We start from the raw sequence: 26518 nt of genomic DNA on the forward strand, positions 1-26518 counted from the left end.
TAGAAAAAAAAAAAAAACCCAACTGTCATCCCTGTTTGTTTACCCCGTCTAGCTGAGAGACGACTGCAAAGGACAGAAAAAGAAAGCGCAGAGCACAGAGTCTGGCACTGCAGCAGGGAATAATAAGGGAAAGAGGAGCCGCAGGAAGACTGAAAATGTCTCCAGGTAATACACACGTACTTAACCAAAGCAACACTTAATGTTTTTAAAGCTCGTGATGAAAGATACCTTAAGACATATCTTTGACGTTTAATGTAAAAACAAGCAGACACTCAGTTAACCCAGTAATATAAATATATATAATGTGTTGTTTTGGGGGGGGTTTTGTTGTTGATTTGTCTCCCAATTACTGTTGTAGCGCTCCCGAGCACAACATGCAAGTAACACCAGAGAGGGAGAAGGAACCTGTTTGGAAAACTGCGGACTTTGTCAGTGGACCCCGCAGCAGGAACCGCTCCACCAACAGCTTCAAGACAGAAGCACTGAAGCCTGTGCAGACTGCTGAGAGCCCTCTCAAACAGAACGGTGGGCACAAATAACTGACTCGGCCATTACCGAGCTTCCCTTAAATGAAGCTACTTTGGTGAGGAAAGTCGATTCTCATTTCGCTGGGCTTTGTTCCTGCCAGGTGTGTGTCCTGCTCGCACTCGGAAGAAGTGTACTCCAGAGTGGCGCGTGGGCAGCGTCTGCGAATCAGGCTCAGACTCAGGCAGCTCATCGGGCAGCGTGAGGGCCAGCAGAGGGAGCTGGGGCAGCTGTAGCAGCACCAGCAGCATGGAGGGAGACAAGGACGCCAGTGCCCGGACACACCGCTCCACTACCTCATCTAGAAAAAGTATGGGGCGCTTACCTTCTCTTGAAAAGAAACCCAACTCAAATTGTTTTGTTGCAGTGCTGCTTTTTTTGGGTTTATAGCGGTGCTGTCTCTGCAGCCAGCCTCACACTTTCTCAGCTGTTGAGTGAATGCGTGTAATGTAGGAAACTAGTCAGTAAAAGTCTTCTTATAATAGATGAGAACTGTAGTTTGCCACTTTTTAACATTAGTCAGTTTGTTTGTTTTTCCAGGGGACTCCATGCAGTACAGTGTGTACCCAAAAGAGGTTGACAGCTACCAGCCCATTAATGCCAACTATAAGACTAAAAGGTACAACAAGAACTGGTTCTGATTAGTATCAATATAACATTTCTTTTTCTTTTTTTAATCTTTTTGTTTGCCAACTTAAACAAATACTAATTTATCAGTCTGTAATTTGTATTCCAGAGACTTTGTCAGAGGTGGTCATTCATGTGTTTTTTACTGTGCTTTCATAGGATTTGTACAGTTTGTAATGCCAAGAGCTGGATTTAGGTTATCTTGTGGTTTATTCAGACGCAGTGTAAGTCGTAATGTTTGCCTTTCCTCTGTTCAGCATGAACAGCCTGTACCATAAAGACCAATGCCAAAGCCAAGAGTCCACCAGGCCCAGCTTGACCTCAAGCTTTGCTGCTGCTGTTGCTGCAGGAATGGACCAGAACACGGGTAAAGGCTTAATCGTTTATAGCAAAAGCACACTTTTTGAAAAGGCAAAATGTGCAGTAAACTCGTCTTCTACAACGGTTGTGCGTCTCGTCCGTTTTTGTAATCGTTATCGTGTCCTCTCCTCACAGATGTGACAGGTCAGTATCTGCCTGAAGATACGTGGTCAGCTCCACCCATCCCCCTCACCAGTGAGTTCAGATACAACACCACCGAAGCAATGCGCTACATACCACCAACCACCGCGTCATTCCGCGGGTGAGTATTTGAAGATGTTATGGAAACACTTGGTTAGTGGTGCTTCACTCAGTTCCAGTAAATGAACTGTCTGCGTGGGTCTTTATGACGGCACCAAAGAGAGGGCTGGAGTTAGTGGAGTCTAAAACAAATCTAGTGTCCGTAACAGACTCTTAGATTCATAAAGTCATTAAAAACGATAATCCAGATTAACAGTTATTGAAAATCTTTAGTAGAAATGGAAATAACTTTACAAATGTGAGCATAAAGCGGCTTTTCACCTGTGGATAATCTGCATATTCATCTCAAAAGTTTGGTGTTACTCACCCTTCTCTGTAAACAGAATCCCTAACTGAGTAAGCACATGCTTGAATATCTTTCCTCTGCTGCTGCACTGCGTATTTGCTTTTCTGTAGATTAGTGTTTCAGCTTCTTTGACTCTGTTAAAAATTTCCTCCTCTCCTGCAGGTTACGTTGGAATAGTGCCAGCAGCCACTGTAACAGTTCCTATAACTACTATCCGGAAAATGGCTACATAGGTACGAGCTCATGATAAGCACTTTGAACCGGTTACGTGTTCCCATTGCTTTGTAGAAGATCAGCTATATAATACTGTAACCAACAAATAATGCAAAGGCTAAACGTCCCTGCTGGTTCAAGTCTGAGTTGTTGTTCGTTATCACTTTGCAGGTAATGGAACTTTTACAAGTGGTTTTCACAGTCAGGAGGGCCAGAACATGCACAGCAATCAGACCATCTGGAGTGACGAGCAGCCTCAGGAATCGCCCTCAACCTGGGACACAGCAGCCTGTGTGGGCAGCAAGGTGACGCCTCATAATACTCGAGTCAGATGGTTAACGCGGGGGTTCTTAAAGTTTTCATGACTCGGTGCCAATTTAGGGAGAAAGCATCTGGCTGAGGGCGGCAAAGGAAAGATGCACCAATTACACCACAAAGTTTTGTTTTTAATTTAATAGCAACACTGTAGGGCTTTTCTTTTCCATCATGCCTGTGGTAGGCTGAGAGGCAGTAATCAGTTCATTTGCAGATATTCTGTTTCAAAGTGCAAATGTTACTATGAATTCGTGGTTTTACATCTTTTGCTTCAAAGAACGGTGGTTTTTATCTGTAATTGTATTTTTGTACCACTTCCAGTGGCTGTTTCAATTACTCACACTAATTGTACTTGGAGATATTATTTTATGTCCATTATGTTATATATGACAGCAGTTTGTCTTAATGATTCCTTTTGTGATATATTTTCTATACACTGGGGAAAAAATTGTTTTTATAGCACACAGGTTCTCTAAATACATTTCTTTAGTTTCAATAACCAGAGTCAAAACACTACTTCATGATTCATCGTGGTGGTGCAAACAAATGACAGTAAAATTACCTGAAATCAATGACTTCAGCTGCAGTCAGTCGAGGGGAACAGATTGGAAGTTTTTTCTTAAAAAAAAAGAAAGAGAGTATTTATCATTTTTTCTGCACCATGTAAAGTTACTTTTTGTTTACTCACTATAATATTTTCATATTTACATTATTCTGATTACATGTTTATAAGGGGTGGGAGTGACTCGCAGTGTTATACTAACAGAACGCACAGCAAAGATGGTATGGCAGCTTCTGCAACCAGAGCAGCCACTGCAACTACAGCAGTAACTGAACTGCAGCAACTAAACCTGCCGTGAGGCCTATAAATAAACCATGTAAAGATGACACATGAGGGGTTTCAGTCCCCTAAAGCAAATACACAGTTGCACTTCTGTAAATTGGATACATAAAGCAACACAGAGAAGTTTTCTAGCACAACTGGGTGGTGTAGTTTGCCTTACAGTACTGCAGAGGCATCGTCGCACTGTAGGTATAAACAAACACACTGTTTTATCTCTGATAGGCTGGAGATGGTTAAGATGCTGATACATCTGTCAAGATTACTCTTTAAATAAATGTGTGATGGGTGATAAAACCCAGTTGCGGTTCCAGTTTAAACTTCGAACCTTAGATCAGTGGTGTCAAACATAAGCCGTGGGGATCAGAATCGACCCAGCAAAGACTTCAAGCCGGCCGACTGGACAGCTTTAGAAAAGTGCACAGATTTTGAGCTTTTAGCTGTATTTTCTGATGTTTTACAGCTTTTCCTATTGATAAAGATCCATCTTCCCCCCCCATTGACATTCACACTACATGTGGCCTACAGTGTAAGACGAGTTCGATGTCCCTGTTCGAGATGTAAGCTGGATGTGTGTCGATTGGATCAGTGTAATTACACCTCTGACGTCTGTGTTCTGACTTCTGATCATTTTCAGAAAGTAATCAGCTCTGTGCAGAAATAAGGAAGCAGGGAATCTGGGTTAAAGAGTATGTTACTGTGTTTAGGATAGAATCAGCTTCTCTTCTGTTTGTAGCCTCTGTTTCGTGTAGCTACACTAACACGGAGGGGGTGACGCTTTGATTTAATCCTGACATAAAAGAACACACAGTGACAGACGACAAATTTAGCTCCTTTCAAATTAAAACCCAGTTCACATCTTTCTTTTGGTTCTTGTTAAGTTTTAGTCATAGTTGTGATCTACAGAGGAACATACATGTTTCCCATAAACCAGTCTAAACAGACAGGCTCACATGCAAGCTAACAGGCTGGATAAGAGAAAGGGAAGTTCATCTTGAAGACAGAAGAGTACAGGAGACTGCGTCACGTACATCTTTACCGAGGGTAAAAATGGGGCGGGGGTATTGCTCTGTTATATAGATGTGTGGAGTCAAATACCCTGGATAGGACACCAGAGAGTTAAAAGAAGAAAAAGAGGCATGCTGCTACAGCAGCTGGTTTATTTCCACCAGTCCAGTATGTGTGGCAGAAATGAGCAACACGATTAACACGAAGTCTTTTGGCCTTTTGTTGTTGTTTCTTTTAATCCAGCATCCTGCACAGCTATTTATTTGTCAGGCCCGGCCTGTGAAGCGGGTTGGGAAGAGTTGGCTACAAAAAGAAAAGGAAACATTAATTCTTTACCCCTTGAAAACCTATTAGAAGTAACCCTCAAAGCACTTTCCTGAACTGAGTGGTGACTCATATTTCAGGCTGCTTATAGATCGAAATAACTGGGTGGCCTCTGCCTATGCAGCTACCCTTGGAAAAATCCAGATACGATTCTAATGGTTGTTAAACCACATCTTTATTGATATATACTGAAGTGTCAGTGCGTAAACATCTGCTGCATCAATGACAAATGAGTTTATACAGATGTTAACAGTATTGTATACATATGAGCATTTCTGTGACTCACTTTGGTTCAGTAACACTTCAGCTAGATCTGAGAAACTTACTCAAATTCTTTGAGGTATATTTGTAAGACTGTGTAGAAGAGAAGAGGATTATCACATAACTCATAAAGATGAGGGGAAGTGTTGCCGTCTTTGCTGAACTGGAAAGGTCATTTTGTTTTTGCTGAAAAGGAGAGACAAACGGCAGCCAGGTCGTCACTGTGGGGAACAGATGGTATCAGAGTGCAGTGAAAGGTGAGGTCAGAAACTGTCGACCCCTCCTGACAACGTTTTTCCTCTCTTCCGCCCCCACAGCCATACTTCTCGGGTACCCGCAGTCTCTCCCCCATGTCCAGCCTGTTTGGATCCATCTGGACACCCCAGATCGAGCCCTACCCGAGCCACTTCCAGCCCGAGCGATCGGCCCCGGTGTCCCCCATCACCCCGCCTCACTCCCCCTTTACTCGGGAGCCAGTGGGGGCCTGCGGACCGCTGCAGTACTCCAGCTTCAACCCTTTCGGCCCGCACATGAACTTGGACATATGGAACTCTTCATCCAACCGCAGCTCCAACTCGCAGCTCTCCAACGACTCCGGCTACTGTGGAGATGTTTAAAACAAGTAAATACAGCAGAGCTTAACTATAATTGGAAACTTATAAGTCAAGAAAAGGAAATAAAAAAAGAATGTTCTTTTATCATTGATGGGGAAAATGTGAATATTGTTTTTCTTTTATGTTCCCATTTTCAGATGTTATATGTTGTGAAAGGTTAAGCATTTGTTGTATATTTTTCTAGCTGTTTTGCAGTTTTGATCATAGAAAATTAAAAAAAAAAAGTTTTGTACTTTAACTTCATGCGTCTTGTTTTTTAATTGACTTGTTTACTTGATTTTCCTTATTTATTTATCTTTACTTTCCTGTGACTTTCAATTAAGGGTGGGTTTTGATGATCAATTTATCGATTAAAATCGATTCTAGCTTGGATAAGGTGATATCGATTCATTAAAATCCCGAATTGATTTTTTTAATATTAATTTATTTTGCCCAAAACGCCAGAATCTCAGGTTAAACCTCACAAAATTTCAAGAACCACCAACCAGCTAAAACAGTAAATGAGAGCAGGAACACGGATTCTGCACAAAGACGTAAACACAAAGCGCGGACCCGCGGATCAGAATCAGTGAGATGTCGCCTTTCTCACCCGACGGCACGGACACGGTCGGGGCTGAAAGCCGACAGCTCGCTGATTCTGATGTTTCGGCGGGTCCGCGCTTTGTGTTTAGGCCCTTTTTGCGCTGATTCTAAAGCTGTTAGTTTTATCTCTCTCCAAACAATATTGACCGAACCAGCAGCAAAAGAAGATCCAAACTAAGCTCCACATAAACATCGTCATGGACTCCCTCTGACTTTTGCTGTTTTGCTTCCACCACAATAAAAATCACACTTCATGCACAGCTCTCTCTCTCTTTCTCTCTCTCTCTCTGTACTTCAAGAACAGTTTCCAGTCTAAAAATCTGTTTTCTGCATTATTCGCTTGCTTGTTACGCACAAGTCTATCATTGTTTACAGCGCTGTCAGCTGTTGTTTTCTTTCCTTTTACTTACTTCCGAAAAGAAAGCCTAATTTCTGCTGTTCAATACTGAACAAATTTAAACTTAAAATTATGCAAAATTGCAAAACGCTTTGCCGTGTTTCTAATCAAACCTCTGTAACTTTGCTCTGCTTCACGTCAGCAGCATCAGATAATGTTCATATGTTGATTAATGACTTTATTTCGTTTTTGATCTACTGCAGAATATTTTTATAAAACCCCAGGCCAGGAAAATCACCTTCATGTTTTTCTGTGTTTTATCTTCAGCTACTTTGACACAACGGCCTCTGCTGTGATGCTCACACCTTTGATAAAGTCTGGAAAGTGTCAGCTTCCTTTTTACTCTCAATCATTTGAATCACTTTTCTGCCCCTGGCTACAAATAATGAGTTTTACTCAGCTGAGCCGTTTTGATTCTTAAACGCAGAAAATATTTTAACTAAAACCAACTTTTGGCTGCTTCCTTTTTTACAGCAAGTCACCATAGCAGGCAGCTCCACGTTAGCTTGGGCAGATTTGTGGGTGTGGGGTGGAATTGTCATCAACCCACCTGGCCAGTGGATGTTGGTGAGCACAGGCACCCAACTTTGCGAACTCAAATGAGGTGATGTAGGATTTTCAAACCTTACCACAGATTCTTCTACCAAATATCGAGGATGAGTTTGTGTATTGATGATTTTGATCCTCAAGGTCAAAGGTCAGGTTTTTGTGAAACTAAAAAGACCACATAAATCAAACACCCAGGAAAAATCAAATCAAAAATGTGTTTGACCCATTTTATGATTTATGATTCGACCTCGATATGATCCAACTGCTAGGTGTATGCAGACATCTGAGATCCCTCAGACTACATGGATATTAGGAGGATCTAAAGTCGTGTGCCTGTGTGTGCATATACCTTAAAATCTGAAAAAGTGCATTGTATTTCTAAATATATTTCTAAATATAATTTATACAGATGTTAGGGAGATGTTTAATCCACTATACTCGAAATATTAACAAAACTAAACAAAATAAACAATCTAACACCAAACATGGACATGCACAAACACGTAATACAGTTAGAGTAACCTCAGCGGGCCTGGAGAACGGCATCTTTGCTGCTGTAATCTTACTGAGCACAACAACTTTTTTGTGGAAGTCAACATATTAAAAAAAATAAATAAAAGGAACGTGACTTCCCGTTCTCTAACTCTCATAACTATTTTTAAAACTTCAGTAAGTCATTGCCAAATACACAAATATTGTATGTCCCCATTTATATTTGGTGACACTTAAATTACATTTTATTTAATTCTTTTATCATAGCCAGTATCACCTTTCGCCAAACAACAATGCTGTTTGTTAGTGTGATTATAAAATTCAGTTTCTTTATTTTATCACAGGAGGCCTGAAACCTGTCCGGCGTTGGTTAAAAGAAGGCGCTGACATAGATTTACCCCATTTCAGGTGGATTACCTGTGCTTTATTTAACTTTATCAGGTGTTTTTTATGAAAAACAGCCCAATCTGTATCCAATCTTCCATTTAGACCTACGTGGAAATGTATGATACTATAAACTCAGCATTGTGGGACTGACCATCACACACATAAATTCATACGCTGGTTATAATGTGGCACGCACAAGCTGACAAAGGCAGCCTAAAGTATAATGAATATAACGTTTATATTATCACGGTAATGATACACATTCCTTTTCTGTTCACATACAGCTCAATGCAGCCAATCATATGGCAACAACTAAATGCATTTACACATACAGACATGGACAAGACTCAGGTTCACAGTGAGCATCAGACTGGAGGAAAAATCTCTAGGATTGACAGAGAATGGTCCGAAAAACAGAAACTACTCAGTCAGTTCAGTTCTCTGGATGAAAATGTCTTGACCCCTGATGCCAGGGGTTAGAGGCAGGGGTGTTATAAATAATCAAAACTTTAAAAAAAAAAACACCAAAGAAAAATAGACTAGGTGAAAAACCTTTGTGAACTTGGAAAGCTTAGGCTACTTCGTTTGAAAACGCATCATTTTCTCTCCTTTTTGGCCTCCCGTCCACACTGAGACGGCGTTGTCCTCAAGGAAAAACGCAGCGTTTGAAACGCATGCATTTCAAAACGGAGCTGCCCCGTCGCAGTGTGGACACTCTAAAACGCAGACTTCCTAAAACGATGACGCATTTTAGTCATGTGACGCATGCGCAGGACTGGAACGTAGGTGCCGTTTCAACGTGGACGCAGAACTCTGAAAACGACTGAAAACTATGGCAAGCCGTTAGAGCCATAAATCGCCACTTTCCTAACCCGTTTGGTTAAGAAATGGCGTAAAAAACGCCGTTTAATTATTCAAAACGCCGAAAAAAGCGGCGTTCTGTTCCGACAAACGCCGCTTTTTCCGCCACTCGGATGGTGCCCTGAACGCACCATCCGAGTGACGTAAAAAGCGGCGTTCAAAGACAGACGGAAACGCCGTTTTTTACGCTACTCGGCACAAAACGCCGTTTTTATGCATCTTTGAACGGCGTTTTTTACGGCGTTCTCTGCCAGCTGTAACGGCGTTTAAAACGGCGTTTTATTGAAATTATGCAGGGCACTCCCCATGGTTCCCTCATCCAATTACTTTCAACTCATTTCACCCAATCAAAGAAGAGGAAGTGCAGACCACACTAATGCATCACCGATTCACCTTGCTGCTAAGCGATTGCCTATTCAGTACCAGTGCTTGTCACAGTATTCACTTGTATTATAATCCCACTATGCATTTTGATGTGTTTAAGGCATGATCGAGCAAACAAACGACAGAATACTTTTTCTGAAACCTTAACTGTGTTACCTGTTATGGCAGCTAACAGGTAATGAGCAGAGCTAGCTCTGCTCATTTCTGAGCTTCTTTCTTATTTTCCTCTTTACTTCTCTTAACCTTTAACTTATGTTTTAGCAATCAGATCCTGCCATCTTGCATTACCGCTTCGTGCTAGTTATGTTGACTTTTCTCTTCTTTTGTCTCCACTTTTTTCACCCGTGTTTGGACACTCGGCGCATGGCTCCTTTGTTTACATTAGGGATCAGCTGTTAGCGCTGCGCCCTGCAGCTGCGCTACCGGCAGACAGACCCTACATCCCCAGTGAGGGAAGAAACGGGGGTGATGTCTCCCGAGGACACCTCACACACCATCTCTCCTTCCTGTAATCACTTTAAATGTGAGATCGCTCCCTGATATGATTGAGGAGCTAATGACGCTAACCCGGTCACAGTGGCAGTATCCCGGTACTCCCTCTGTGAGTAGGCTGCCCGGCTTCCAGCTGCTGCGGGCGGACAAGACGAGAGACAGCGGTGAGAGGAAAGGAGGGGGGCTGGCAGTGTTTGTTAAAGACGGTTGTGGTATCTCTGGGCACATCGCTGTGAAAGAACAACTCTGCAACACAGACATTGCGCTATTAGCGGTTAGCATCCGTGGAGGTAGCCTGTGACTCTCTGTGGTCCGCAGACTGCAAACGCAATCTCCGAGAGCTCTTCTTCTAATATCAGGGGACTTTAATCATGTCTCGCTGGACTCCACACTGCCCACCTTCACCCAGTATGTGACCTGCCCCACCGTAGGCAATAAAACATTGTACTTAATGTATGCCAATGAAAAAGTGGCATACAGTTCATCACCTCCCCCTGCCCAGGGAAGATCCGATCGTAACCGAGTGCGTCTTGTCCCTGTGTGTGCAGCCCTTACTGTGCAGGGAGCCACTAATCACCCAGGCAGTGCAGAGATGGTCCGCGGAGGGCATATAAATAAATAATAAAAGCAAGTAAATGACAGTATGCTCTTTCTGAAACAAACGGAGACCTTAACTTTTATCAAAATACCGTTTTACTCAGTTTAAAGTAATACCACTGTATAATAGCCTTCAAATTTAATAATGTTAACAGTATCTCATGAATATTTTTGCCCTTTCAACATGCATTAAAAAAATAGATATACAGTTTTGAATCAGACCTGTATGTACGTTTTCTCAAAAGTGACGTAAATAAGTAATCTCAAGAACCTGAAATAATAGTTTCCCATGTAAACTGGAGATGTCCTTGTCAATGTCATCAGAGTACTGTGGATGTCTTACACGAATTTGAAACATAAAACCAGAGTGGCACATGACAGTGTTGCACATAACATAACTAGTTTATATGACATGAAGTTATAAAAAAAAAAAAAAGAATCCATGTAACTTGGTAATGGCTTCTTTCTGATAACTGTCGGCTGCAGTGTGCATTATCTTGACAAAAGTATAAGATACTGAACCCACTGATATGATGTGGTGGAGGAGCACAAATACCTGGACACCCACATATATACATTTACTGAACTGGAAGATCAAAACAGAAGCTGTACACAAGCAGTGTATGGGCAGGCTATTTTTTGTGAGCAAGCTTGTGCAGCGCACTTTGATGTGTTCTTCTTGGATCAGGAGAGCAAGCTCTGTGATTGGCTGCACTTCGGAAGCTGTGGTGGAGAGGAAGTGAGTGAACAAACTGCCATGCATCATGGATATTCCTCTCAATCCACCTCACCAGGTACTTCTCTAAAAGTGTGACTCAGGTCTGTTGCCCCAAAGGATACAGGAAATGTTAGATATTTTAGTATTTTGGGAGCATGTACTGAATACCTTTTTTGATGATATTATACAAAGGACCCTGTTTCTGCAATGCCCTTTGTTTGAACTTCATCTCCTCTTGCTGCGACCCCACGGGCAACTTCCTTTGGCCTGCTGGTCTGGAAAATCCAACAGTTCATCTATATGTAAAGAAGGCACTTAAACTGGAACAGGCATAGCTGCGTTGATCCTGCTGTGGTATAGTGGGACAGTGCATTACTCGAGTGCACATCAAGTTTGCAGCCTGCTAAAGATCACACACCATTGATTATGTGCCTCTAGGTATATATGGTTAAACATTTCCTAATGCAAATAACTACATGCAGTATTCTACCATGTGCAAACTTATATCACTAAAGGATTCTAACTGTCTAGTGTTTAATGGACCTGTCAAAAGTATGTTGAGATTATAGAAGGCCCCTTTCAGAGCTAGGGGGAACTTCCTTATATGGTTGTAACTTGTAACTTGAAACTTATTGACACACGAACCCTTCTGCCTATAAAAACCCTGCACAGAAGAATAAACTTTGAGTTGATTTTGGGAAAGCAGTCTCTGTATCATTTTGTTCTCCCAGGCTACTCCCGGCGCTGTAACTAACCCGCTGAACGGCATACCTGAGCTTACTTTGAATAATTAATCTTATACAAAACTCTGCTTATCGCTGCCCACGTCTCGAAGGAAACTCGATCCACGGATGACCCGGAAGGAGAGATTTCTTTCAGGAAATGCACTGATTTCCATGACAGAATTCACAACAACACAGACACAGGTCGGTTCTTTGAAACGGGTGTTTATTACTTGGGCCTTCTCTCCTTGGCTTCACCATCACCAGTACGGGAGGACAGGGAGCGATCTCACATTTAAAGTGATTACAGGAAGGAGAGATGGTGTGTGAGGTGTCCTCGGGAGACATCACCCCCGTTTCTTCCCTCACTGGGGATGTAGGGTCTGTCTGCCGGTAGCGCAGCTGCAGGGCGCAGCGCTAACAGCTGATCCCTAATGTAAACAAAGGAGCCATGCGCCGAGTGTCCAAACACGGGTGAAAAAAGTGGAGACAAAAGAAGAGAAAAGTCAACATAACTAGCACGAAGCGGTAATGCAAGATGGCAGGATCTGATTGCTAAAACATAAGTTAAAGGTTAAGAGAAGTAAAGAGGAAAATAAGAAAGAAGCTCAGAAATGAGCAGAGCTAGCTCTGCTCATTACCTGTTAGCTGCCATAACAGGTAACACAGTTAAGGTTTCAGAAAAAGTATTCTGTCGTTTGTTTGCTCGATCATGCCTTAAACACATCAAAATGCATAGTGGGATTATAATACAAGTGAATACTGTGACAAGCACTGGTACTGAATAGGCAATCGCTTAGCAGCAAGGTGAATCGGTGATGCATTAGTGTGGTCTGCACTTCCTCTTCTTTGATTGGGTGAAATGAGTTGAAAGTAATTGGATGAGGGAACCATGGGGAGTGCCCTGCATAATTTCAATAAAACGCCGTTTTAAACGCCGTTACAGCTGGCAGAGAACGCCGTAAAAAACGCCGTTCAAAGATGCATAAAAACGGCGTTTTGTGCCGAGTAGCGTAAAAAACGGCGTTTCCGTCTGTCTTTGAACGCCGCTTTTTACGTCACTCGGATGGTGCGTTCAGGGCACCATCCGAGTGGCGGAAAAAGCGGCGTTTGTCGGAACAGAACGCCGCTTTTTTCGGCGTTTTGAATAATTAAACGGCGTTTTTTACGCCATTTCTTAACCAAACGGGTTAGGAAAGTGGCGATTTATGGCTCTAACGGCTTGCCATAGAAAACGCTAGTGTGGACGCGGAGCTAGTGTGGACGCGGAGCTAGTGTGGACGCGGAGCTAGTGTGGACGTAGCCTAACTCACCTGATGAGGCAGCGATGAAGGTGTTTATTGAGACTCCGAATCTCTAAGACTGTGAGTCATCAGATTTCGACAACTTTTGTGTTTCAACTGTAATGTCTGCACTGATTTCCTCAATCTTACCTCTCACATATACCCTCCAAACAAACTAACTACAAATAACATTAAAATTATTAAAAACGAAACATTTTCAAACAATAAAGACGAAGCTAAAACGACAAACCCCACTCTGGCAACTAAAGTTAAACTGAATTAAAAACAAAAAGTCTGAAATGAAATGTAAAAGAATTCTTGCCGCACTTAGGGCCCATTAGTACATCAAGCATCGTTAATCACAGCGTACCCATTTTCAATGGCTGCTTCCAGCAGGATAATGCAAAATGGCACAAAGCTCAAATCATCTGAACCTGGTTTCTTAAACATGGCAGTAAGTTCACTGTACTCAGATGTCTGTTGCTTTATTTCTGGATCTCCCCTTCTAATGTGACAGGATGCATGTATGAGATAAGGAAATAATCGAGCCACAAATAAGAGAAGTGGTAAAGGACACTTTCACATCAGTCAGTGTCCTGACTGTGCAGGAGGAGGACGTGACATTTCATCTGTGAGTAAGACAGCGAATTTTTACCGAAGTTTTTTTTTTTCTTCATTTTTTCTTCTGTGCAGGGCTAAAGCTGGTAAAACCTGTTTTTAGATCATTTATTTAACACATTTTAATGCTGTGGTGTGTGTGTGTGTGTGTGTGTGTGTGTGTGTTCTGTGCTTGTTTAGGATGTCTGCTAAAATTAGTCCACGCATTAGCATTAGAGTTTATTTGATGATCAGTCAAACAGTCAAACTGTAATTTCCCCACCACATTACTTTATGACATTAGCACGAAGCCTCCAGCTGTGCTCCAAAGCTGTTAGCATGGCTGTTTCATTATTACATTGTGTCACACCAGCACCTGAAAGAAAAGCTCTGAGTTTGATTTTGTGTTTGTTTGTGTTTGTTTGTGTTTTGCAGGCACTCAGGAGAAAAAGTCATGAAGTTTCTCGTGTTTGTCCTGTTAGTATCTCAGTGCTCGGCGCTCACCAGTCAACAGTGTCACCACTGTGAACAAACATCCTGCGACTGCTCGAGCCAAAACCTTCGAGAAGTCCCTGCAGCCGCTTCAAAACTCATCACTGAGCTCGATCTCTCTTTAAACGCACTGGAGACGATAATGAAAGATGACTTTCTTTCATATGCCGCTTTGAGGGCTTTGTTCGTGAATAACAACAGGATCAAAACCATCCATGAAGACGCATTTCACCCACTGACTCATTTGGAGAAACTGGACTTGTCCTCAAACCAGTTGGAGACTTTGTCTTCTGGTTGGTTTCAGAACCTGACTTCTCTCCACTACTTGAATCTTTTGGGAAACAAATATTCAACACTTGGTCAGGGAAACCTTTTCCTGCCACTGAGGAGCTTGAAGACCCTCCATTTTGGAGGACCTTTCCTTCAGTCTGTCAGTAAAAGGGATTTTTCTGGCCTTTTTGGTCTTGAGGAACTTGTTTTTGAAGGAAATCATCTGCAAGTGTTTAACAGAGGGAGTCTGAGACAAATTGGACCCATTAGCCATGTAACACTTAGACTCAGTGGAGTATTTCACAGAGATTTAGCAGTAGTACGAGCTATATTGTTAGACGTTGTTCATCCAAACACAACAGTGACATTCACTGACACACAGTTTAACAAAAGTTTGCAAATGTTCCCACTTCACGTGGCCATCGAGCGTGGTGCTACAGGTCTTAGTTTTAAAAATGTGAACATGTCTGTGTCAGCTTGTGTACAACTTGTGAATATTTTTTCAGGCTCTGATCTGACTTTTTTTGCCATTGAAGATTCTCACCTCTTCAAAAATGAAGAGGAAGTCCGTCTGCATCACATAAACCTGACCAGCTTGGATGTCATCGTCTTCAAAAACATTGATATTAACGTGTTCTACCGTGTTCCTGAACTCCATTTCATGCAAAATATACTGACTGTAGTAAGAAGGGCATCTATGATAAACTCCAAGGTGTTTGTCATTCCCTGCCAATCCACTATTCATTTCTCAGATTTGGAGTTTTTGGACATCAGTGACAACATAATCGGAGATTTGACACTTATGGAAATGATGTGTTATGGCATTGGTGTCCTTCTAAATCTCCGCACACTCAACATCAGCAAAAATATTTTGTCTTCAATCAACAGCAAACTCTTCACTAGACTAGAAAAGCTGGAAAACCTCGACATGAGTAGAAACTCATTTGACAGCATGCCTTCGACTTGTTCCTGGCCAGCAAGTCTCAAGTTCTTAAACCTTTCGTCAACTTCTCTTCCTGAGGTGACATCCTGCCTACCACAGAGCCTACAGATCCTTGATTTATCCAGAAATAAACTGACTGTCTTTAGCATTGAGTTGCCGCTTCTCAAAGAGCTGTACATCTCTGGCAACAAGCTTGGAAATCTCCCAGATGGGCATTTATATGTCAGCCTCGCAGTTCTCTCCATTCAAGACAACAACATGGCCAAATTCAGCAGTAAAAACCTGCATGATTACCAGAGCCTGAGGGTCCTGGAAGCTGCTGGCAACCCTTACGTCTGTTCATGTGACTTTGTAGGTTTCGTGACAAATGACTTGATGAACCACAAAACTGTAGTTAGACATGACTTAAAGTCTTACATCTGTGACTCTCCCGATGCAGTGAGGGGGGAGAGAGTGTCAGACGTGAAGCTGTCAGTGTTTGAGTGCCACACAGCTTTAGCGATTTCTTTGCTCTGCTTAGGCATCCTGGTGCTGTGTGTGCTCATTGCAGGTCTGTGTTATAAGTTCAGCGTTGTGGGGTTAAACGAAGGTGATGCCAGCAGTCGAGCAGCCGGAACTGCCGTTCTGACAGAACTTTGTCAAAATCAGGTTGCGGAAAGCGATGAACTCCAGGACGTACCTGGAGTCGCCTCACGACGAAGATCACATTCCAGCGTTCTGGCAAAGTCTGAGAACAGCGATGAAAACATCTGAAATTGATAATAAAGACAATCTATAAAAGGGTTTATACTTACAATTTTGATTGTACAAACACATAATTTACATTTTCTAAGCGCTACAATGTCAGGGACTTTATGCTACAAATATATTTTAAGATTATTATATTGTAGTATGATATTTTAAGAGTATTATCAAAGACAGCATGGTGTATTTTGAATGTAATTTGGTCAATCTTTTTTAAAAACTCAATTTTCTCAAGAATTCCCTTCATTTGACAGTAAAAACAAAGTACAGAAGGGTGCATATGGATCATTTTAGAATCTTTTAAAACTTGCCCTTGTATTTCTGAAATCCTTTTAAAATCTTTCTCTTAACTTGTCATATAAATGTGCTAAAAAATGCTTAGCTCTTTGTACATAATTTGGGTTGGAGCTGCATATTACTCATATATCTTTCAGTATTGTGCTAATTTAGTTTGAATGTTTCAGGAATTGTTCTTTTCTTTCTTTTGAAGTTTTCTTTCCCTCCATGAATGCGTGTACTCTAGTGGAGGTTGACATAAAAACTAACGAGAGGTAAGTGAGTGGTCTATTACAGGTCATAATGGTTTTATATACAATAAAGATTTAAAAAAGGCAAAATGATCTTTTTGTTTTTGTTCACTGGAATGTTTCAAAGTTATCATAAGTACCAAAACCTGTAACTGACACAATTTATGTATATGTGAAAAACTCAAACAAAAGTGATTATATAATCAGTTGCACAAGATCTTTGGGCAATGACACATTTTGTGTTGTAATTTTGCCTCTGTGCACCACCGCAATGGATTTAAAATCAAATAAGGCAAGCGTAGAGTTTCAGCTTTAATTCAAGGCTTGAATAAAAGTATCACTTACAGTCATTTTTATCCAAATTGCCCATTTTCAAAAGAAATTGGAAAAAAATATAATTTTTGTTATAATAAAGATTGTTTTTAATACTTGTATGAAAGTTTTCAGTCAGTGATTGCTGGAAGGGTAGAACACGTTGACATCACCATTTGCTCTGCTTCGCCTTTGGTGCAAGCTACCGTCAGCTGCTTACTGGTTGTGAGTCTCTGCCTTCAGTTTGTCTCCAGTAGCTGAAAAGCATGTAAAATGTAAATATAAGCAGAATGCAGTGATCTGCAAATGCCACAAACCATTATTTTGTTTTTATTTTTAATTAATATGAACTGAGGCAAATTGGAAAACTGTTTCTGACGCAAGACAAAACAACATTTGCAATTCTTTTTGAAAAACTTGGATCCTCTGCCCTCTCCACTGAAGATGAGAGACTATCCAGCTTCTTATTATTCCCAGTGCAAAACTCTGCATCTCTGACGCTATGTGGATGCATCAATGCATATGGAATTGACATCTTGCACATCTGGAAAGACGTACCACACCTAAAACATAGCAGCAGAGTTTAAGTGCAGTTCAGTCAAACCGTTATAAAGGTTAATAAGCAGTTTTTGTGGATGAAGCTGTATTTCCCTAACAGCATCTTTCCGCAGCAGTGCTCTGCTTTTACTGACCACAACAAATTTTTGTGGAAGTCCACATTAAAACTTTCCCATCATGCAGAAAAAAAGTAGAACTTGAATTTCCCGTTGTCTAAATGCTGACACGTGTCAGATTCTTTGCTCTTAAAATGTTGCAATCTTGGTCAAAGTAATCAACTTCCCAAGTCCATATTGATATTACTGTTACAGAACTATTTTTAAAGCTTCAGCAAGTGAACAAACACTAACAAACAACAATGAATGCTGATTGTTAGTGTGATTATAAAATTCATTTTCTTTATTTGATCACAGGAGGGCTGAGGTTGGCTGAAAGCTGGCGCTGACACAGATTCATTTTGGATTACTTGCGGTTTATTTAACTTTAGTCCCTCAATCTAACACAATGAACAAGTGCTACAGTCACACTCTTTCAGGCTCATTCTCACACAGGATGGAGTCAAGTCTTTATGACCTAAGCCTAACTGCACCTTTTGTCTTTTTCTTCCCTTTATGTTTTTTGAATATTTAACAATTGTCATTTTTCTTGTGCACTTGAACATAAACACATTTTATTCAAATGCTCGACAAAATATATGAAAGAAATGAGACACCAGAGAAACTAAGACCTAGCTTCTGTTCTTCTTATCTCTAATCCCTGCAGGGAAACTGTCACTCTATTTCTCTGTCTCTACTTCTGAATATGGACCAGTGTGAGGCATGAAGACATAATTTAGGCAAACAGAAGTAGTGGAGGGCCCTTACAAAGCAGTCAATATCCTGGCTGTGCAGAAGGAGGACGGGACATTTCACCTGTGAGGAACACAGCAAGATTTATTGAGTTATTTTTCTTCATTTCTCTTCTAAACCTGATTAAACCTGTTTTTAGATCAGTTAATTTAAGAGGTGGGAAGTAACGAAGTCAAAAAATAGCTAGCGAGGAAGAAAAAGGGGAACGAGGGTTTTTTTTAAGTGGCAGAAGTGCAACATTTCTATCAGTTCAACAAACATCAGCAAACACACAAACTGTCTGTGTTCAGTTTGTCTCACTGTGTGTTGCTAGCTAAAGGTCCAGCTGCTGTATTTTACAGGCAGAGAAAAGAAAAAGAGCAAACTTCACTCAGAGATGGAGAAAGATGTAAGAGGACAGGACAGGAGAGGTTAGGTTTAAAGGTAAGGACTCAGTGACGCTTGATAAACTGCAAATCTAGTGTCGCAGAGATCAATTTGCATTTAAGCTGATTATGCTTAGATACATTCATTGAATTCTGACTTTATATCAACCGTCTAGTATTAAAATAGGTATAAAGTGTATAGTGTCAGTGTAGGAAATGGAGCTAAGCAAAGACATCTGTGAAACATCTGTTGACATCTTGTTGAATTCACTTGTGTGACTCCACAAAGAGCAGAAGGGCTGCTGATCACAGCCTGTATATAAAGAAACTTCTCCGAAGCTCATATTAGAAATTATTGTGAGTTGTGATTCTTTTCCCTGTGCTGATCAACTACACAGATCTTAGTGTTCCCCCATCTGCTGAATCCCACTGTAACCCTTGACTGTGCTCACTTTACTGTTTAGGTGTGGAAGCAAAGTCAGCCTCTACAATGTAGGGAACAGAAAATAGTTATTTTCACTGCGTCTGTCCTAGATAACAGATTCAAGCTGAGTACATCCACTACAATTACAATTTAGATTTGAATAACATTTGTATGCTCATGTATTCATATTATTTTTTTAAATATATTAATATAGCAAAACAAAGAAAATGGCTCGTAGAATTGTCCTTAAAGGAGCTACTTTTTAGTTTTACTGTGCATTTTCACTTTTGAGTAAAAACGTTGCTTCAGTACTTTAACTTTTACTGGAGTATGTTTTAACACCTGTATCAGTACTTCTACTTAAGTAAAGAAAGTCTGTACTTTTGCCACCTCTAAATAAGTTTAAACGATGCAATGACAAACAAATAAAAATATCAAAAAAAACTTAAGATTAAATTCATTTTCAAGAATATTTACCAATTCCATTATTTTCTTTTCTTTTTTAAATGCACAGATTAAAGATTTTGTAGAGACTGTAAACATTCCTCAGAGATTTTGATATGACAGCATCACAGAGTGCTACAGATGTCAACAGAACACATGTATGATGTGAATCTCATATTCCACCACTTCTTAAAGTGTTGAAAACAAGCCTGATATGACATTAGCACCATTTCCCCACCACATTACTTTATGACATTAGCACGAAGCCTCCAGCTGTGCTCCAAAGCTGTTAGCATGGCTGTTTCATTATTACATTGTGTCACACCAGCACCTGAAAGAAAAGCTCTGAGTTTGATTTTGTGTTTGTGTTTTGCAGGCACTCAGGAGAAAAAGTCATGAAGTTTCTCGTGTTTGTCCTGTTAGTATCTCAGTGCTCGGCGCTCACCAGTCAACAGTGTCACCACTGTGAACAAACATCCTGCGACTGCTCGAGCCAAAACCTTCGAGAAGTCCCTGCAGCCGCTTCAAAACTCATCACTGAGCTCGATCTCTCTTTAAACGCACTGGAGACGATAATGAAAGATGACTTTCTTTCATATGCCGCTTTGAGGGCTTTGTTCGTGAATAACAACAGGATCAAAACCATCCATGAAGACGCATTTCACCCACTGACTCATTTGGAGAAACTGGACTTGTCCTCAAACCAGTTGGAGACTTTGTCTTCTGGTTGGTTTCAGAACCTGACTTCTCTCCACTACTTGAATCTTTTGGGAAACAAATATTCAACACTTGGTCAGGGAAACCTTTTCCTGCCACTGAGGAGCTTGAAGACCCTCCATTTTGGAGGACCTTTCCTTCAGTCTGTCAGTAAAAGGGATTTTTCTGGCCTTTTTGGTCTTGAGGAACTTGTTTTTGAAGGAAATCATCTGCAAGTGTTTAACAGAGGGAGTCTGAGACAAATTGGACCCATTAGCCATGTAACACTTAGACTCAGTGGAGTATTTCACAGAGATTTAGCAGTAGTACGAGCTATATTGTTAGACGTTGTTCATCCAAACACAACAGTGACATTCACTGACACACAGTTTAACAAAAAGTTTGCAAATGTTCCCACTTCACGTGACCATCGAGCGTGGTGCTACAGGTCTTAGTTTCAAAAATGTGAACATGTCTGTGTCAGCTTGTGTACAACTTGTGAATATTTTGTCGGGCTCTGATCTGACTTTTTTTGCCATTGAAGATTCTCACATCTTCAAAAATGAAGAGGAAGTCCGTCTGCATCACATAAGCCTAAACAGCTTGGATGTCATCGTCTTCAAAAACATTGATATTCATTCATTCTACAGATTTCCTGCCCTGAATTTCTTAAAGAATGTTAGCTACCGCTCACCGCTCGTCTGCAGGCTTTATTTAAATGGAAAACTTCCACAACAGGCAAAAAAAAAAGCTTTTTGCTAAAAAAAAAAAAAGATTTAGAGCAGAAGTTTTTTGCACTGCATTTTAAAATGAAAACATATTGCATTTATTTGCAATTAAAAACACACAGAGCAGAAAGTGTGTTACTGTTTTACATCCACAGACACACAAGAAAAGAAGCAGGCAACATGAGGTCAAGTTATGGCAATTTTATTTTTGTATGTCAGTACATGTATTCAGAATAGAGTTTTTGAAAAACAAACAAACGTCCCAAGTAAAGTTTGGGGGGATTTTTGTGAAAGAAAGGTTGAGAGAGGGGGAAGGAGGAAGATGCTGCTGGGTCAGTTCTTTCTCAGCAGTCTGCTCCAGAATCCCCTCCTGTCCTCGGCTTGCTTTTCTTTTGCCTTCAGCTCTTTTAAGGTTTTGTTGAGCTGCTCCTCGGCATCTTTAAATGTTTCTTTCAGCTGCTGTTTGGCCAGTTTCCCTTTGTGTTTGAGGAGCTCTTTAGCTTCCTTTTTGTGCTTTTGTATTTCTTTAAGTTCATCTTTGCAGCCTTTCTTGGTCACCGTCGTTTCTTTCTTGAATACCTTCAACTCAATTTTCCCTTCTGCAAGTTCCTCTTGCACTTTCATCAGTTCCTCCTTCATGTTTTGAGTGTAACTCTTTGTATCTTCCATTTCTTTCTTTGCTTCCTGTATTTTAATTTTCTCTTCCTCCAACACTTTTTGAGCTTCCAACAATTCTTTCTTCATATTTTCAATCTCATTTTCTGTCTCGTGTTTACATTTTTTCTCCTCTTCAAGTTGTTGCTTCACATGCAGTAATTCCTTCCTTAGTGTTTCAGCTTCAGCCATTACATTTGCAGCGTCTTGTGTTGCCAACTGCATTTTGCTTTTTTCCTCTTCAAAAGCTTCCTGCACCTCCTGTAATTCCTGCATCACATTTCCTGCCTCCTTCTTTGCAGTTTGATATTTATTTTTGGCTTCTTGTGCTGTGCTTTTCTCTTCCTCCAATGCTTTTTGAGCTTGCAACAGTTCTTTCTTCATGTTTTCATTCTCGTTTTCTGCCTGTTGTTTTCTCATCTTCTCTCCTTTAAGTTTGAGACCCACATCCAGTAATTCCTGCAATACTACTTCAGTTTCAAACTTTGAATTTTTAGCTTCTCCTCTTGATTTTTCTGCCTCTTCTTTTAATTTGACATTTTCAGCCTGTATCATTTGAAATTTAAAATGAATCAGCTGTACTGTATTGTGAGGTGAAGCACTCGCCGATCCTCTTCTCGATCTCCCTTGATTCATTTTGGCCTTTTAAACAAAGGAACCAACGTTTTGTAGAGGAGTGAAGTGAAGTTTTCGATGTTTCTTCGTCAGCTGTCGTTTGTCCTGCACAGAGATGCTGCTGTAGATGTGTCTCTAGCTGTGTCTGGATACAATGAAACATGCTGGAACTAAGTGCTTGTGTTGCACAGTTCTACTAAACATTCCATTTCATGCATGCTCCGCCCACATGGTCAGGAATGTCAGTTGCTGCATCTCCAAATGCTGCTCCCGTTGCCTAGCAATGACAGCTGTTTACTTTTTGGGGTCTGGTTCATTATTTAATAAAGAAAACATGTCCAAGTATTGGGTGCTGAGGCTCAGCGCATATTCTAGCCTGCTGTGTGGGTGGGCAGCTAGAAATCACTGGTGGGCAACATGAGTGAGGAGAAAACTGGAGCAGCCAAGCAGGGAGCTGCAGGTTGCTGGTTTGAGTCTCTGTTCAGATGCTGGTGTCTCCTCTCTCTGAGATGTCTGCAAACTGTCCCAGATAAAACAATAAGGATAATAAACAAACACGTGACTAAAATAACAGTTATGACTCTGATGTGTTTCATGTGTAGCAGGATGGCCTCTATACAGCAGTCGCTGCAAGCATCCACATCGCCACACTTACTATTCTTTAAGCAGGCGTGCTGGGCTCCTCCTACGGAAAGTTTGAAACTTCATTTCCTTCATGCTGGTGAACTTTTTACCAAATATTTTCATCAAAGCTTCTCCATCACTGACAGGGATTGTTTGGATCTTCACACTCATCTCCACCAACCCTAAAAAATGAGTCTCACTTTGCTCATATAATGCCAGGAGTGTCTCCATATTCCACAAAAGTCTATGCAAACATGTAACAGTATCCCATATTGTTGGGGGAAAACTCTGTAAAAGACCCAGGAGAAATAAAGACACAATGAGACAAAGTTACTTTCTTTATCAAACATGTACACGGGTGAGCTGCTAAGAACAACTCACACCATGCACAGTGGCTTGGTAATTTTTATAGGAAAGACAGTGAGAACAGGATAAGAAAATACAAAACAAATAAAATAAACAACTCCATATGTGGCGCTAGTCTCGTCAGCAGAGAGCTGGGAGAAGGCTGTGAGAGATAAAACAATCTAAAACAATATGTCCCAAAACAGTATGTCTTTGCTGAGAAAGTCTAAAAAGATAATTCTAAACTAATCTAACCATAGACAAAAGGGCATGCCTGCACATTTAAAAGAAGGTAAAGAAACATAGAAACATTTTTCCTGTAACATTCCCTCCTGTTTTAACTTATTTTAAATGTATACAACAATTGTCTGTGAAGGTTATTTATTAAGTATCTTAAGCAATTTTTAAATTCTCAAAATGTCAGCATAGCAGAAATGGAAGTCATTTGGTCTAAAGAATAAAACAAAAGAAAATAATACAAAGAAAAACATAGTAAATGAAAATCATAGTAATTGAAATAACAAGTGGAATAAACAAGAAAAATAATAAAACTAAAACTACAAAAAATAAAGGATAAAAACCTTATATTTTAAAACGAAAACTTACAAAAAATAAAAGGATGAAAAGTAAAATGAAAACTTTATATTTAAAAATGATGAAAACCTAATATGTAAAATGAAAACTTCAAAAAATACAAGGATGAAAACCTTATATTATAAAATGAAAACTTCAAAAAATACAAGCATGAAACCTTATACTTAAAACGATGCAAACCTTAAATTGAAAACTTTATATGTAAAATAATGAAAACTTCATATTTAAAATGGAAACTTTATGTTTAAAACTGAAGACTTCAAAAAAATAAAAGCATGAAAACGTTATATTTAAAATGAAAAACTTCATGTTTAAAATGAAAACTTCAAAGAAAATAAAAGCATGAAAACGTTATATTTAAAATGAAAAACTTTATGTTTAAAAGTCAAGACTTCAAAAAAAAAAAAATAAAAGCATGAAAACTTGCATAACCTACTAATGTTTTAATCAGTGCATGATCACTTGACAAGTCATTTTTAATCACCACGTCATTTATTAGCAGCTAGTACAAGTTCTCCTCTAACAGAATTGCAACGGGATGTTGTTCTTCTTGAGGCACGGCAACATAAGCAGTCATTGTAGTTGTTATCATCTTTGAAATCATTACTCTTAGGCATGGCAACACACACAACACTAATATGAGCAGTGCTATCATGATGAGACCTAGAAGGAAAAATGGCTTTGCTACAGCAGCCAGCCATGAACCGCTGAACAGCCAGTCCAGCCAGCTTTGTGCTGTAGCTGCTCCAGGTGTGTGTTCAGTGACATATTTTTGCAGAGCGGTCAAATTCTGCAAAGCTTCATAAATGTCTCCTCCAGTTTCGTATCCATCAGGGATAAAAGTGCAACATGTTTCCCCGATCAGCTTGCAAACTCCTCCTTGTGATGCTGTTAGCAGGTCTAGTGTCAGTCTGTTCTGCAGCACCATCGTTCTGATGGCCTGCTGTTCTCCTGCTAAGGCGGTTCCCAGGGTCTTAGTCAAGTTGATGTGTCGTAGCAGAGCATATCGGTTGATTTCCACATGATCCCGCACCTCGGCAACTCCAATGCCGGGGATCAAGCTCTGTTAGAATTTCACTCCTCCTCCCCAGATGCGAAACTCTCCCGGCACTCCAGTGTCCACTGTAATGCCGAAAGAATTGGGTGAGGCGATGTCCACTTCACGTCTCTGCCGGCTGCTTGGGTGATGTGCAACACTTTGCATGAAGAAAACGTGATCTGATAATTCCACCAGGGCGCACAGACCTCCCCAACCTTCAGGGAGTGACAGATAAGCCTTGTTGCCACATAGGAAGTACCAGTCAGCCAAAACTCTGGTTCCTCTGCTGCTGGGTGCCGTCCGTGCACATCCTGTCTGGTACTGAGTCTTTGTTTGTAGTGGCATTCGGTAGCTGTAGTCGGAGCGACAGTTTAGGCCCATCAGCGTCGTGTTACTGGCACAGGTGGCGTTGATTGAACAGGTCATACACTTCCTCTCGTTCCTTGGTGGGCAGAAAGTGTATATGGACTTACATAGGTGAGTAGGCAGCTCCCCCACTGCCCGCGAGCCATTGTTCATCACACATACTGGCAGTTGTGATGCGTTCAGTTTGTTCAGTAGAATTACATCAGGCAGTGGGTCTGAGACTTGGGGCCAGGTCAGTAGGTAGGTCTGTCCGGAACAGTTCACATTTGTGAGTGATGATGACCTCCAGGTTGCTTTTGCTGGGATGCTGTAGTTGGCTTTGGACCAAAGAGTACCGTAGCCTGGATGTGTTGCCAGGCCCAACAGACACCAACTGCGATCTTCAGGTATGCTGTACGGCCACAGGCCAGACGTCTGTGAGGATAGGGGCATATGGGTACATGCATAGCAGTCAGTTTTGTTATTCAAATGAGCTGTAGTGTTCATAAACTGCCACCAGAAGTTAGTGGCGTAGCCATGGGGAAACTTGGTGTACTTTCCTTTGTCATACAGTGTCTGCCTTTTCTCCATATAGCGTGACTTGTTGTCCCTCACGGAAGCAAAGGTGAGGAGCCCGGCCATGGTCAGGGCCGCTGCAGTTGATAAGAGCCACCACCTCATGACGACGGAACACACCCTCCTGTCGCGAGTAGACCCCCCGGCCAGGAAAGCTGACCCCTCCACCGGGCGAGATCACAACAAGTGGGCAAGCCTGCCGTCAGCTGTGTTTAGATGGCTTCACTGACTCGCCTGCAGTGACTCTGATGGATCCAGGATGGTCGTTCCGCAATTTTGCAAGCGGTCGGTGTAGTGAGGAGGACTTGGTATGGCCCCTCCCACCTGGGTGTGCTCCAGTTTTTCCTTTGGAGCACCTTGATCAGAACCCAGTCACCGGGCTTTAGTCTGCAAGACACTGGAGAAACATCATCAGGTTGTTGATTATGTACAATGATCTCTTTGTTTTCTAACAGCTTAGACATCCATTCTGCTAATGTGTTTTCTCTGATTGCTTTGTCTATTGGTTGACTGGTAATAGGCAGTGGAAACGGCCTGCCATGAATGATTTCAAATGGAGTTAGTTTATGGGAGCCTTGTGTTAAGCGCATCCACATCTTCACTAAACCCAAACATTCAGGCCACGGCCTTCCTGTTTCTGCCATGCATTTCCTGAGCCTTTGTTTTATAGTGCCGTTAG

The 26518-nt window shown here is 41.1% G+C and overlaps 2 protein-coding genes, 1 long non-coding RNA gene and 1 pseudogene across 3 annotated transcripts in view; 3 read left to right on the forward strand and 1 right to left on the reverse strand.

Annotated features, from left to right (window-relative positions):
• The window catches only part of tmem131l (transmembrane 131 like), a 31978-nt gene extending 26105 nt beyond the window's left edge, over nt 1-5873 (forward strand). The window contains exons 26-34 of the mRNA XM_026171512.1: nt 53-165; nt 359-525; nt 629-835; nt 1066-1144; nt 1410-1519; nt 1648-1774; nt 2222-2292; nt 2444-2577; nt 5339-5873. Of these exons, the coding sequence (XP_026027297.1) occupies nt 53-165; nt 359-525; nt 629-835; nt 1066-1144; nt 1410-1519; nt 1648-1774; nt 2222-2292; nt 2444-2577; nt 5339-5638 (1308 nt within the window). The 3' untranslated portion in view covers nt 5639-5873. The remainder of the gene's footprint in view (nt 1-52; nt 166-358; nt 526-628; nt 836-1065; nt 1145-1409; nt 1520-1647; nt 1775-2221; nt 2293-2443; nt 2578-5338) is intronic.
• Nucleotides 5874-12025: 6152 nt separating this feature from the next.
• LOC113024417 (uncharacterized) lies at nt 12026-12523 on the reverse strand. Its single transcript, XR_003272658.1, has 2 exons — nt 12458-12523; nt 12026-12247 (listed from the first exon to the last, which is right to left on the reverse strand). It is a non-coding gene; the product is annotated as an uncharacterized LOC113024417 (long non-coding RNA).
• Nucleotides 12524-13676: 1153 nt separating this feature from the next.
• LOC113024416 (toll-like receptor 2) lies at nt 13677-16762 on the forward strand. The gene is made up of 2 exons (XM_026171513.1): nt 13677-13730; nt 14132-16762. Exon 2 carries the CDS (start codon nt 14151-14153, stop codon nt 16152-16154), a length of 2004 nt encoding a protein of 667 aa, XP_026027298.1. The 5' UTR covers nt 13677-13730; nt 14132-14150; the 3' UTR covers nt 16155-16762.
• A 2021-nt stretch (nt 16763-18783) lies between these two features.
• Nucleotides 18784-26068, forward strand: LOC113023434 (toll-like receptor 2 type-2; annotated as a pseudogene).
• Nucleotides 26069-26518: the final 450 nt, after the last annotated feature.

This window comes from Astatotilapia calliptera, chromosome 6, assembly GCF_900246225.1.
Source record: "Astatotilapia calliptera chromosome 6, fAstCal1.2, whole genome shotgun sequence".
Lineage (NCBI taxonomy): Eukaryota > Metazoa > Chordata > Actinopteri > Cichliformes > Cichlidae > Astatotilapia > Astatotilapia calliptera.

What these genes read in the sequence shown, in the direction of transcription:
- LOC113024416 (XM_026171513.1), top strand. Translation starts at nt 14,151, where the DNA reads ATGAAGTTTCTCGTGTTTGTCCTGTTAGTATCTCAGTGCTCGGCGCTC.